The sequence below is a fragment of the Sapajus apella genome, unplaced genomic scaffold (genome assembly GCF_009761245.1).
Source record: "Sapajus apella isolate SASKATOON/1434 unplaced genomic scaffold, GSC_monkey_1.0 scaffold130, whole genome shotgun sequence".
In the NCBI taxonomy this organism is placed as follows: Eukaryota; Metazoa; Chordata; class Mammalia; order Primates; family Cebidae; genus Sapajus; species Sapajus apella.
In genome coordinates this window covers 858218-871496 of record NW_022437070.1, presented here as the reverse complement: position 1 = coordinate 871496, position 13279 = coordinate 858218, and the positions used below count along the sequence as shown (strand labels likewise).

At 55.2% G+C, this 13279-nt stretch overlaps 1 protein-coding gene across 1 annotated transcript in view; it reads left to right on the top strand.

The window, feature by feature from the left end:
- Positions 1–3854: 3854 nt before the first annotated feature.
- CCDC9 (coiled-coil domain containing 9) overlaps positions 3855–13279 on the top strand; it is a 14886-nt gene continuing 5461 nt past the window's right edge. The window contains 8 exon segments of the mRNA XM_032262525.1: positions 3855–4089; positions 4747–4820; positions 4985–5089; positions 6746–6847; positions 7011–7253; positions 11155–11238; positions 11319–11492; positions 12844–13025. Coding sequence (XP_032118416.1) covers positions 4818–4820; positions 4985–5089; positions 6746–6847; positions 7011–7253; positions 11155–11238; positions 11319–11492; positions 12844–13025 — 893 coding nt within the window. The 5' untranslated portion in view covers positions 3855–4089; positions 4747–4817.

The following is a 13279-nucleotide window of genomic DNA, read 5'->3' as shown; positions in this document are numbered from 1 at the left end:
TTGTATTTTTAGTAGAGACGGGGTTTCACCGTGTTAGCCAGGGTGGTCTTGATCTCCTGACCTCGTGAGCCTCCTGAGTTGGCCTCCCAAAGTGCTGGGATTACAGGTGTGAGCCACTGTGTCCGGCCTGCCTCTGCCTATTACTTTGTTTAGTTGTTTGTTGTCTGTTTTCTGGATAAAATGAGCTTCATGGAGGCAGGGACATTTGCATTCCCATTTCACAGATCGGGAAACTAGAAGGAGGCCCAGCACAAAGTAAGTTCTCATGGTTTCCGGACTATTTGTTGAATGAATATGCAAATCCGTTTGTCTCAAGTGGCAGAGAGTGCGCCGCCCCGCCCCCTGGTGGAGAGTGGAAAACGTGTCCGCCGGCGTGATCATCAAATTTCCTGGGAGACCTTCAAGTCCACCCTTACCCACTGCGTAGAAGCAGAAATTAACTCCATTCCACAAATACACACAACATACTTTTTATGATTATGATTTTTATGATGAACTTGTAAATTTTATTTTTTGATTTCTCGGGACTATTGTTTAAGCTGGACTCCCCGTCTCCACCCGCCCTGTACCGCCCAGGCCGCCAGAGCAGAAGCCAGTCTCGAACCTCCAGACGTCAGGTGATCCACCTGCCTCGGCCTCCCAAAGTGCTGGGATTACAGGCATGAGCCACCATGCCCGGTGGCTCTCAAGATTTTTACTTCGTTTTTTTTTTTTTTTTTTTGAGACGGAGTTTCGCTCTTGCTACCCAGGCTGGAGTGCAATGGCGCGATCTCGGCTCACCGCAACCTCCGTCTCCTGGGTTCAGGCAATTCTCCTGCCTCAGCCTCCTGAGTAGCTGGGATTACAGGCACGCGCCACCATGCCCAGCTAATTTTTTGTAGTTTTAGTAGAGACGGGGTTTCACCATGTTGACCAGGATGGTCTCGATCTCTTGACCTCGTGATCCACCCGCCTCGGCCTCCCAAAGTGCTGGGATTACAGGCTTGAGCCACCGCGCCCGGCTTTACTTCGTTTTTGGTTTTCATCTTGACTATATGTCTGGCTATGTTTTTTTTTCTTACCACTTTAAGGTGGTTAAAATGGTCTGCGTGTGGTGGCTCATGCCTGCAATCCCAACACTTTGGGAGGCTGAGGTGGGCAAATCGCCTGATGTCAGGAGGTCAAGACCAGCCTGGCCAACATGGTGAAACCCCATCTCTCCTAAAAATTCCAAAAAATTGGCTGGACATGATGGTGCACGCCTGTAATCCCAGCTACTCGGGAGGCTAACACAGGAGAATTGCTCGAACCCAGGAGGTGGAGGTTGCAGTAAGCCGAGATCGGTGCTGCTGTACCCCAGCCTGGGAAACAGAGCAAGACTCTGTCTCCAAAAAAAAAAAAAACACCAAAAAAAAAAAAATCTATCTATTTCCCTCCCTCCCTCCCTCCTTCGGTGTCTCTATGCCAGGCATGGTGGCTTACGCCTGTAACCCCAGCACTTTGGGAGACTGAGGCGGGAGGATCACCTGAGGTCAGGAGTGTGAGACCATCCTTGTCAATGTGGTGAAACCCCATCTCTACCAAAAATACGAAAATTAGCTGGGCGTGGTAGCAAGTGCTTGTAGTCCCAGCTACTCGGGAGGCTGAGGCAGGAGAATTGCTTGAACTCGGGAGGCGAAGGTTGCATTGAGCTCAGGTCATGGCACTGCACTCCGGCGTGGGCGACAGAGTGAGACTCTATCTCAAAAAAAAAAAAAAAAAAATTATGGGCCAGACGCCTAGCTCATGCTTATAATCCCAGCACTGTGTGAGGCCTAGGCGGGTGGATCATGAGGTCAGGAGTGCAAGACCAGCCTGGCCAAATTGGTGAAACCCTGTCTCTACTAAAAATACAAAAAATTAGCTGGGCATGGTGGCACATGCCTGTATTTTCAGCTGGTTGGGAGGCTAAGGCAGGAGAATTGCTTGAACCTGGGAGGACAAGGTTGCAGTGAGCCGAGATTGTGCCACTGCACTCCAGCCTGGTTGAGAGAGTGGGACTCTGTCTCAAAAAAAAAAAAAAAAAAAAAAAAAAAAAATATATATATATATATATATAGGCGTGGTGGCTCACACTTTAATCCCAGCACTTTGGGAGGCTGAGGTGGGTGGATCACAAGGTCAGAAGATCAAGACCATCCTGGCTAACACAGTGAAACCCCGTCTCTACTAAAAATACAAAAATTAGCCGGGCGCGGTTGTGCATGCCTGTAATCCCAGCTACTCGGGGGGCTGAGGAAGGAGGATCGCTTGAATACAGGAGGCAGAGATTGCAGTGATCTGAGATCGCACTACTGCACTCCAGCCTGGGCAACAGAGTGAGACTCTGGGTCTCAGAAAAAAAAAAGGGGAGGCTGGGCGCGGTGGCTCACGCCTGTAATCTCAGCACTTTGGGAGGCCGAGGCGGGCCGATCACAAGGTCAGCAGTTTGAGACCAGCCTGGCCAATATGGTGAAATCCCGTCTCTACTAAAAATACAAAAATTAGTCTGGTGTGCTGACGGGCACCTGTAATCCCAGCAATTTGGGAGGCTGAGGCAGGAGAATCGCTTGATCCCAGGAGGTGGGGGTTGCAGTGAGCCGAGATTGCGCCTCTACACTCCAGCCTGGGTGACAGAGGGAGGCTCCATCTCAATATATACACAAATATATTTTTTTCTACTGAGAGAAATGAGGGGCTAGAGGCGGAAATAGCTTGAACAAAGAGGTAGAGGCCAGGGAGGGAAACGGTGTCTCCTTTTCCTGGGTGTTGGTAATTCAGGCAGGAGCTTGGATGAGCTTCCAGAACACAAGTGGGAGTCAGGTGGCCCCGCTCCCGCCTCCACCGCAGAGGCGCGGCCTCTTTAAGGCTCCCGGAAACGGTCCCACAGGACCGGAAGTGACCCTCTTTATTTCCCTTCCTCACGTGGTGCGGGCAGGAAGTGACGCGCGCGGCCCGGGAGCTGCGGACGCAGAGGCCGACGGAGCCGGAGTCGCGGACGCCGCGGGGTCTCCGGGACAGGTGACCGCGGGGAGGGGGCCGGGAGCGCGCCCAGGAAGGCGGGGCCTGAAGCCCCACGTGGCGGGGAGCGCCAGCTGGAGCGGGCGGGGTAAGGAGCCGCCGGCGGGGGCGGGGTCGGAGTACTCTGCGGGGGGCGGGTACAGGACGCCCACTTCGGAAGCTGGAGAGGCGCTGGCGGGGCGGGCGGTTGCGGGGGTGGGCAGCGTCGGGGCGGGCCAGGGGCGGGGCGGGGCCAGAGCCTGGGCTGGCCGCTGGGGGGGGGGCCGAAAAGTTGTGTCTTGGCTGTGGGCGGGGCCAAAGTGTTGCTCGGACAGCTGTGGGGCGGGGCCGGGACGCGGGAGCGGAAGCGCTGTGGGCTGGGCTAGAAAGTTTTTCCTGAGCTGGAAGTGGGTCCGGATTGTTGGCCGGGACGTCGGGGGCGGACCTAGAGCCTGACGCCGGGAGGGGGCGGGGCCAAAAGTAGTGGAGAGCCAGGGGGCGGGGCCAGGATGCTGGCAGGGAATGCTGGGGGTGGAGCCAGAAAGTTTTGCCTGAGCCAGGGGCGCGGCCAGAGCGTTGGCGGGGAAGCGAGGAGCTGAGCCAGAGCCCTGACTGGGGAAGCCAGGGGCGGGGCCGGATACTGACGCAACAAGCCTTGGGAGGAAGTCAGGGGGTGTGTCCAGAAAGTTGGCCAGGCCAATCGGAGGCGGGGCCAGAGGGTGGACTGGGCAGGCCGGGGGCGGGACTGGAATAATAATGAGAGGTGGCGGGGGCGGGTCTAGGCTGTTGCCTGGGAGCCAGGAGGTGGGGAAAGAGGGTGGCTGGGAAAGTCGGGAGCCGGGCCAGATTAATGGTCCATGGGTGGGGGCGGGCCAGATATCTGGCGGGAAAGGCTGGGCCAGAAAGTTTATCCCTCAAGCCGGGGCGGGGCCAGAGCGGTTTCTAGGATGTCGGGGGCGTGGCCCTGGCATTCCCAGCCAGATTGAGGCTGGAGATTTGTGCAGAGAATCTGGGGCGGGCCTGGGAAGTTTTGACCTTGTTGCTGGTGGAGTATTCACTGGGGCAAAAAGTCAGTTCCAGGAAGCCTCGCCAGTGAGTTCTGGGCCTCGGTGCAGAGAATACTTTTGGGAGAGGCGGGAGGCTGTCGCCCTTCCTTAGGGTGCTGGAGACGGGCCTAGGACGTCCCTTGGGAAGGCGCGGGCTTGGCATGTTCTCTGAGAGCTTGGGCAGCCAATAAGAGTGGGGTTCAGAATTTCTTTGGAGCATGAGATTGGGAATGTTTCTGAACCTTACGTGGTGGAGCTAGAATGTTTGCCTGGATATGAGAGGCACCAGGATGAGCACGGGGAGGTGGGTTTGGAACTTTCTTGTGCAGGCTGGTTTAAGGAGATGTAGTTGGAACTCTCTTGAGTTAAGGAATTCGGGCTAACACTCATACTACAGGGTGTGGAGGCTGGGCTAGAACCTGTGTTTGGAGGAGAGCAGTGTTGGATACTTAAGCAGTGGGTGGGGGCCAAAGCATCTCCAAGGTGGGTTTGACTAGATCGTTTACATGGGAACTGGGTGAGTCCACAAAGATCATGAAAGAGCCGAGTCTAAATTTCTTTAGAGGTGGGAGCTAGCAGTTGAAGAAGAGAGGGAGAGTGAAGGCTAGAATTCTCTTGGGGTACAGGATTTTGGGTGTGCCTGTAAGAATGAAGTGGGTTGGGGGGAGGCTGGCCTTAGTCCTTCTTTTCCCTCAGCACCCAGGAACTCTCAGTGCTGCATCCAGATTCTGCAGGAGAGGTTTGCTGTGACGTTGGGCCTACCCAGCCAGCCAAATGGTGAGACTGAAAGTGGGGTCTGTAGCACACCTGTGGGTGCTGCGCTTTGGGGAAGGGGGCTCGGGAGGATGGGCTCCAGGGAGCAGACTCTCAGACCCTGGGGGAATGTCCCTGGTGTGGATGGAGGTTTTTCCTTCCCTCCCTCAACTGTCTCCCCGTCTCAGGCAGCCGCACTCGATTTGAAATCAAAGGAGGAGAAGGATGCTGAGTTGGACAAGAGGATCGAGGCTCTTCGGCGGAAGAATGAGGCCCTCATCCGGCGCTACCAGGTGCCCTAGCCCCGCCCTGGGAGACCCCATCCCCTCTCTTCCCCGCAGTGAGTTTTTCTCACCTTTCCCTTCCTTAAAACCTTTTCATGATTCCCCATCACTGTCAGGATAAAAGCCAAAGGCCTTAGCCTAACATCCCTTCCTTCATTCTGTTATTCATTCATTCATTCATTTGTTCACAGATATTCCCCAAGATCTTTACGGTACCTGCCTCTGTGATGAGGGGTGCCGGGGCTACAGCCGTGACTGAGGCAGACCCAGGCCTGCCCTTCAAGGGCCCACCATCTAGTCAGGGAGACAGTCCTGTCCTCAGGGATGTCCCACAGTGGACAAGTCTGGAATCAGGAAATTCAGGGGTCTGTGAGAGTCCAGAGGAGGCTCCTGACCCAGCCTTGGGGATACCAGGGAGGGCTTCCTGGAGGAGTGGACGCTGAGGCTTGAGTGGTGAGTAGATAATAGCCAGTTGAAAAGGAGAGGGGAACATGTTTCAGGCAGAAATAACAGTTTGCGCAAGTGTTGGAAGCAGGAGAGAGCTTGGAGCTTCAAGTTGGAGGGTCGTTTAAGGAGCGAATTGACCTCGGCGGGTCAGTAGGGGCCAGGCTGTGCAGGACCCTGAATGCCACCAGGCTGAGTTTGGACTTTCTCCTGAGGTCACTGGGGAGCCAGGGAGGGCCTTGAACAGGGGTGGGACCCGTCAGAATAGCTCTTCAGGGAGATGCCTCTGGGTGCTGTGTGGTGGTAGGTGGGAGGTGGTGATACTGGAGCCCAGAGACCAAGGAGGAAGCTGGGGCTGGAACCCTAGTGGGAGAGGAGGTGCCTGGCTCAGGGCAGGGCTGCTGAGGGGGACTTAGTTACTGATGGGCTGTTGCGGGCAGCGAGAGGACGAGGGCGCATTTAGGACAAGGCCCCTGAGTAGGTGGTGTGGCTGTCCCTGAGATGGGATCTGGGAGGAGGCATGGGTTTCATTTATTCACTCTTCATGTATTCATTCATTTTTAAAAAAGGCATGTTGAGTTTCCGTTGTGGGCCAGCAGTGTTCTAGGTATGGGATACATGTCAGTGACATACATCACTGAAAGCAGACAGACATCCCTGACCCCAGGCAGATTCTGCCGTAATGGAGGAAGCAGACAGTGAGCAAGATGCACACCGTGCTGGGTGTGAATGGGATGAGAACAGAGAGGGTGGCAGGGGAGCTGGTTTCCATGGGGTGCTAGGGAAGGCCTCAGAGAAGGCAGCATTGGAGTGCAGACCTGCAGGAGGTGAGGGGTGGGAGGATCTCTGGGAGGGATCCGCTGGTGCAAAGTCCCCGAGGCAGGTTTGAGTCTGGTATGTTCTGGGAACAGCAAGGAAGCCGGAGTGATCGGAGTGATCGAGGGGAAGTGGGGGAGAGACGAGGTCAGGGAGGTACCAAGGCCAGACCCCATGGGTCCCACAGGCTTTGGAGAAGGCTGTTACTCAGAGCTAGGCACCACAGGAGAGATCTGAGCGGGCCAGCAGCGTGATGGGGCTTGAGGGACATGAGCATTTTCTCCGCCAGAGCCCGGGAGAAAGGCCTGGGCTGGGGCCAGACTTAGGAGGCGTTCAGGGGTCTGTCGGAGTCCGTCTGGCGGACAGGGCAACTGACGCTTCCCTACCCCTGGTGTCTGCTCCTAGGAGATTGAGGAGGACCGTAAAAAAGCTGAACTTGAGGGAGTCGCGGTCACAGCTCCCCGGAAGGGCCGCTCAGGGGAGAAAGAGAACATGGCGTTGGAGGCGGTGAGTTCATCAGGGGGGTGAGGGACCCTGAGGATGGGGAGGGGCAGAGGGTTGAGGGCTGGGACCCAGAAGTCCCCAGCTGTCCTGCACCAGTGGGTGGCCCCCATCCTGGCCACATGTCTCCTGCCCAGTGACTGTACTTTCTTCATCTTCCCTCTTCCAGGAGAAGAACCTGGGTCCTTCCCGGAGGTCTCCTGGGACCCCTCGGCCCCCAGGGGCCAGCAAGGGGGGCCGGACTCCTCCACAGCAGGGAGGCCGCACCAGCATGGGCCAGGCATCCCGCAGCTGGGAGGGCAGTCCTGGGGAGCAGCCTCGAGGAGGAGCCAGGGGCCGTGGCCGGAGGGGCCGGGGCCGCGGGTCCCCTCACCTCTCTGGAGACACGTCCGCTTCTGACCGTAAATCCAAGGTAGGGTCTGGGCAGCGCCTGGAGCCCTGGCCGAGGTTCTCCGTTGTCTGTTCCTACTCCCAGGCGCACAGCTGTCCTGCGGGTCCAGCTTGTGGTATCTCTCTCTCAGCTTCTGCATCTGGCTCTGTTTCTCTCTTCTTCCACCTCCTCCTCTGCTCCTCGGCCTCCTAGTTCCTCCTGTTCCTTCCCTCTCTCCTCCCGCCCGGAGCGTGCGTGTCCTCTCACCACTTTCTCTCCTCCTTCTCCCCGCCGCCTTCTCGTTCCTCCTCGCCTTCCTTCCCTCCCATCTCTTCTAGTGCTGTATGTCCCCCCGTCCCTCTCTCTGTCTCCCTTTTTCTCGCTCTTTGGTGCACGCTTGCCTGCTCAGCTTCTGTCCCCGTCTCTCCTCCCTTTCTGGCACTGTCTGTCTGTCTGGTGGGCTCGCTCTGTCTGGTATGCTTGTGAGCACAGGCTCTATGTGGCATTCTATTTCTGTATGTTTGTCTTAGTTTCTGGCTTTGTGGGAGCAGTGATCTTTTTTTTTTCTTTAATTTTTTTGAGACTGAGTCTTGCTGTGTTACCCAGGCTGGAGTACAGTGGTGTGATCTTGGCTCACTGCATTTCTGCCTCCCGGGTTCAAGTGGTTCTCCTTCCTCAGCCTCCTGAGTAGCTGGAATTACAGGCACTCACTACCATACTTGGCTAAGTTTTGCATTTTTAGTAGAGATGGGGCTTCCCCATGTTGGCTAGGCTGGTCTTGAACTCCTGACCTCAAGTGATCCACCTGCCTCGGCCTCCTAAAGTGCTGGGATTACAGGTGTGAGCCACCTCGCTCAGTGGGAGCAATGATATATTACTGTAACTCCCTCACTTACTCCTGATGTTCAGCTCAGCAGGGTGGCAGGCTGTCTAGCAGAGTGACTTATAGCCCACCATGGACATGGGTGGGACCTGGTCCTGTGAGCCACCTGTCCTTGGGCAGCTGCTGTCCCCTGTGAGCTTCTGGTTCTAGCACCTACAGGGGAATAAAAAATACGAAAATTAGCTGGGTGTGGTGGTGAGCACATGTGATCCCAGCTATTTAGGTGGCTGAGGCAGGAGGATCACTTGAACCTGGGAGGCGGAGGTCACAGCTGAGATTGTGCCACTGCACTCCAGCCTGGGCGACACAGTGAGACTCCTTCTCAAAAAAAAAAAAAAAAAAAAAAAAAGACAAATTGGGCATGCCAAGCTGCTATCACAAAAAGAGTTCAAAATCCCATGGCCTGAGTAGAGTAGGAGTTTCTCTCTCTCTCTCTCTTTTTTTTTTTGTTTTTTTTTTTGAGATGGAGTCTCACTTTGTCAACCAGGCTGGAGTGCAGTGGCCCAGTTTCGGCTCACTGCAACTTCCGCCTCCCAGGTTCAAGCAATTCTCTGCCTCAGCCTCCTGAGCAGCTGGGATTAAAGGCACCCACCACCATGCCTGGCTAATTTTTATATTTTTAGTAGAGATGGGCTTTCACCATCTTGGCCAGGCTGGTCTTGAACTCCTGACCTGACGATCCACCTGCTTCAGCCTCCCAAAGTGCTGGGATTACAGGTGTGAGCCACTGTGCTTGGCTATTTCTCTTTTATATGTTGAGCCCTGCAGGGAGGCGGCTGGTTCATTGGGTGAGGCTCTGCTCCATGATGTCACTCAGGGACTGATACTTGCTTATTTTTTTTTTTTTCTTTTTTGAGACGGAGTCTCATTCTGTTGTCAGGCTGTAGTGCAGTGGCACAATGTTGGCTCACTGCAACCTCTGCCCCCTGGTTTCAAGTGATCCACCTGCCTCAGCCTCCTGAGTAGCTGGGATTACAGGTGTGTGCCACCACACCCAGCTAATTTTTTTTTTTTTTTTTTTTTTGAGATGGAGTTTTGGGCCGGGCGCGGTGGCTCAAGCCTGTAATCCCAGCACTGTGGGAGGCCGAGGCGGGTGGATCATGAGGCCAAGAGATCGAGACCATCCTGGTCAACATGGTGAAACCCCGCCTCTACTAAAACTACAAAAAATTAGCTGGGCATGGTGGTGCGTGCCTATAATCCCAGCGACTCAGGAGGCTGGGGCAGGAGAATTGCCTGAACCCGGGAGGCGGAGGTTGCGGTGAGCCGAGATCGCGCCATTGCACTCCAGCCTGGGTAACAAGAGCGACACTCCGTCTCAAAAAAAAAAAAAAAAAGAGATGGAGTTTTGATCTTATTGCCTAGGCTGGAGTGCAATGGTGCGATCTTGGCGCATCACATCCTCTGCCTCCCAGGTTCAAGTGATTCTCCTGCCTCAGCCTCCCACGTAGCTGGGATTACGGGCATGCACCGCCACACCCAGCTGATTTTGTATTTTTTTATTTATTTATGTTTTTTTTGTTGTTGTTTTGTTTTTTTTTTTTTTTTTTTGAGACGGAGTTTCGCTCTTGTTCCCCAGGCTGGAGTGCAATGGCGCGATCCCGGCTCACCGCAACCTCTGCCTCCTGGGTTCAGGCAATTCTCCTGCCTCAGCCTCCTGAGTAGCTGGGATTACAGGCACGCACCACCATGCCCAGCTAATTTTTTGTATTTTTAGTAGAGACGGGGTTTCACCATGTTGACCAGGATGGTTGCACTCCTGGTCTCAAGTGATACACCTGCCTCAGCCTCCCAAAGTGCTGGGATTCTAAGTGTGAGTGACTGCACCTGGCTGAGTTTGTCCTACCTGGAATTTGTTGAGCTTCTTGAATGTTTAGATGAATGTTTCTCATCAAATCTGGGAAGTTTTCAGCCACTATTTCTTTAAGTATTTTTTTCCTGTTCCTTTCTCTACCCTCTCCTTCTGGTACTACCATTACATATATGTCGATGCACTTAATGATGTCTCTCATTTCTCTGAGGCCCTGTTTCCTTTTCTTCATTCTTTTTTTTTTTGAGACGGAGTTTTACTCATGTTACCCAGGCTGGAGTGCAATGGCGCAATCTCGGCTCACCGCAACCTCCGCCTCCTGGGTTCAGGCAATTCTCCTGCCTCGGCCTCCTGAGTAGCTGGGGTTACAGGCACACGCCACCATGCCCAGCTGATGTTTTGCATTTTTAGTAGAGACAGGGTTTCACCATGTTGACCAGGATGGTCTCGATCTCTTGACCTGGTGATCCACCCGCCTCGGCCTCCCAAAGTGCTGGGATTACAGGCTTGAGCCACTGTACCTGGCTGATTTTGTATTTTTAGTAGAAACAGGGTTTCTCCATGTTGATCAGGCTGGTCTCGAACTCTCGACTTCATGTGATCCGCCGGCCTCAGCTTCCGAAAGTGCTGGGATTTACAGGTGTGAGCCACCGAGCCTGGCCTACTTATTTTATAGAGACAAGGTCTTGCTCTGTCGCCCAGGCAAGAGTGCAGTGGCACAGTTATAGCTCACTCTAGCCTTGACCACCTGGTCTCAGGGCATCCTCTAGCCTCAGCTTCCTGAGTAGGTGGGACTGCAGATGTGTGCCACCACACCTGGCTAACTTTTAAAATTTTTTGTAGAGACAGGGTCTTGCTATGTTGCCTAGTCTGGCCTCGAACTCCTGGGCTTAAGCAGTCCTCCTGCCTTAGCCTCTCAAAGTGCTCAGATTAGAGGTGTGAGCTACCACGTCAGCCTGGAGGCTGGTTTTGAATGCAGGCCCCCTCTGTCTAGTGTGACTGAAATTTCAGACCCCTCAGTAGAAAAGTGAGTGCAGTGTATAGTTGTTCGCGTAGTCTAGGACGGGTGAGCCAGCCACGTCAGTTCACTTCTGACCCAGAGACGCTGAGAGCAAATGCCCACCAAGGACCTGCCTGGCCAGTAGGCCAGTCCAAGGAGAGCCGCCTCAGGCCTGTGGGGTGGCCCCCTCCTGCACCTTCGGCTTAATAGTTCTCCCTGAAGCGGGGTGTCTCTGTCCTTATCCCCCCAGGAGTGGGAGGAGCGGCGCAGGCAGAACATTGAGAAGATGAACGAGGAGATGGAGAAGATTGCAGAATACGAGCGCAACCAGCGGGTCAGTGGTGTGAGTGTTCCCGTGGCGGGCTGAGCCCGGGCCGCGGAGCCCGTGCCAACCCCCTGCTCCCGTGCCTGCAGGAAGGGGTGCTCGAGCCCAACCCTGTGCGGAACTTCCTGGATGACCCCCGGCGACGCAGCGGGCCCCTGGAGGAGCCTGAGCGGGACCGCCGGGAGGACAGCCGCCGGCATGGGCGCAACTGGGGGGGCTCCGACTTCGAGCGGGTGCGCTGTGGCCTCGAGCATGAGCGGCAGGTGGGTGATGGTGGCTGGGACACCCCGGGGCTCTGATGCGGACTGTGCCTGGTGGGAACCAGACAGCTGAGGGCCGTGGGGCCTCTCCTTATTTGTGCCATAGCACACACGATGTTTTTTTTTTTTTTTGAGACGGGGTCTTGCTCTGTCACCCAGGCTGGAGTGCAGTGGCACCATCTTGGTCCACTGCAACCTTCACCTCCCGGGTTCAAGCAATTCTCCTGCCTCAGCCTCCCAAGTAGCTGGGATTACAAGTGAGCACCACCACATCTGGCTAATTTTTTTTGTATTTTTAGTAGAGACTGTTTCACCACGTTGGCCAGGCTGGTCTCAAACTCCTGACCTCAAGTGATCCACCTGCCTTGGTCTCCCAAAATGCTGGGATTACAGGCTGAGGCACTGAACCTGGCTAGGATTTTAATTATTAAGGATTTATTGTATGTTTTGTTGCCTGCTGAGGCAAGTCATTCCTCATTATTAATGACACCAGCATTTGTGAGGCACCTGCCAGGTGGCAGGTGCTGTGTAGAGTGGGGACCTGGCCTGGGAGAGGAGGGAGGGGCAATTTCCTTGCACTTGGTGGTTCTTCTATATTGTCCGTCTGTTGGTTCTTCTCCCAGTAACCATACTGCTCTAGTTGTTACAGCTTTGTGGTATGTTTGAGTGTTTTCTTGTTACTAACATTAGTATTGTTTATTGGGCACCTACTATGTGCCACGCACTGTTTTTTTTTTGTTTGTTTTTGGAGACAGTCTTGCTCTGTCACCTGGGCTGCAGTGCAGTGGCGTGATCTCAGCTCATTGCAACCTCCACTTCCCGAGTTCAAGGAATTGTCCTGTCTCAGCCTCCTGAGTAGCTGGGATTATAGACGGGTGCCACCACACCCAGCTAATTCTTGTATTTTTAGTAGACACAGGGTTTCACCATGTTGGCCAGGCGGGTCTGTATCTCCTGACTTCGTGATCCACTTGCCTCAGCCTCCCAAAGTGCTGGGATTACAGGCGTGAGCCACTGCGCCCGGCTTTTTTTTTTTTTCTTTTGGATAGGCACTGTTTTAGGGGCTGGGGATTAGAGTTTTGAGGCAGAGCCCCTGAGCTGAGTAAATGAAAACATAGTAAGAGGTCCTGCCTCTTACTATGGAGAAAAATCCAGCAGCTGACGGGACGGAGGGATGCTACTTAGGAGATCTGGGAGGGCCTCTCTGAGGAGGTGCCATCTGACCCGACTTAGTTGTCATCTCTGCCTTGTCACCACTCCCCTGTGTGACCCTGAGCAAGTGGATGTGCCTTGGGGCTTAGGGATGGGGTGGGATGTGGGACAGTGCCCTGACCACCTGTGCACTGGGGGGCAGGGCCGCCGAGCTGGCCTGGGCAGTACTGGAGATATGACGCTGTCCATGACGGGCCGGGAGCGGTCAGAGTACCTGCGCTGGAAGCAGGAGAGGGAGAAGATCGACCAGGAGCGGCTGCAGAGACACCGCAAGCCCACTGGCCAGTGGCGGCGCGAGTGGGATGCCGAGAAGACCGATGGGATGTGAGTCCCCTCCCTGCTCTCTACCCATTCCCCTCCCCGCTCCCTTTCCTGCTCTCCTCCCGACTCCCTCCCTGTTCCCCTTCCCGCTCCTTCCCCGTTCCCCTCTCTGCTGCCTCCGCTTCCCCTCCCCGCTCCCTCCCCGCTCCCTCCCCGTTCCCCTCCCCGCTCCCCTCCCCGCTCCCCTCCCCGCTCCCCGCTCCCTCCCCCCTCCCCCGTTCCCCCTGCTCCCTCCCCGCTCCCCTCCCCGCTCCCTC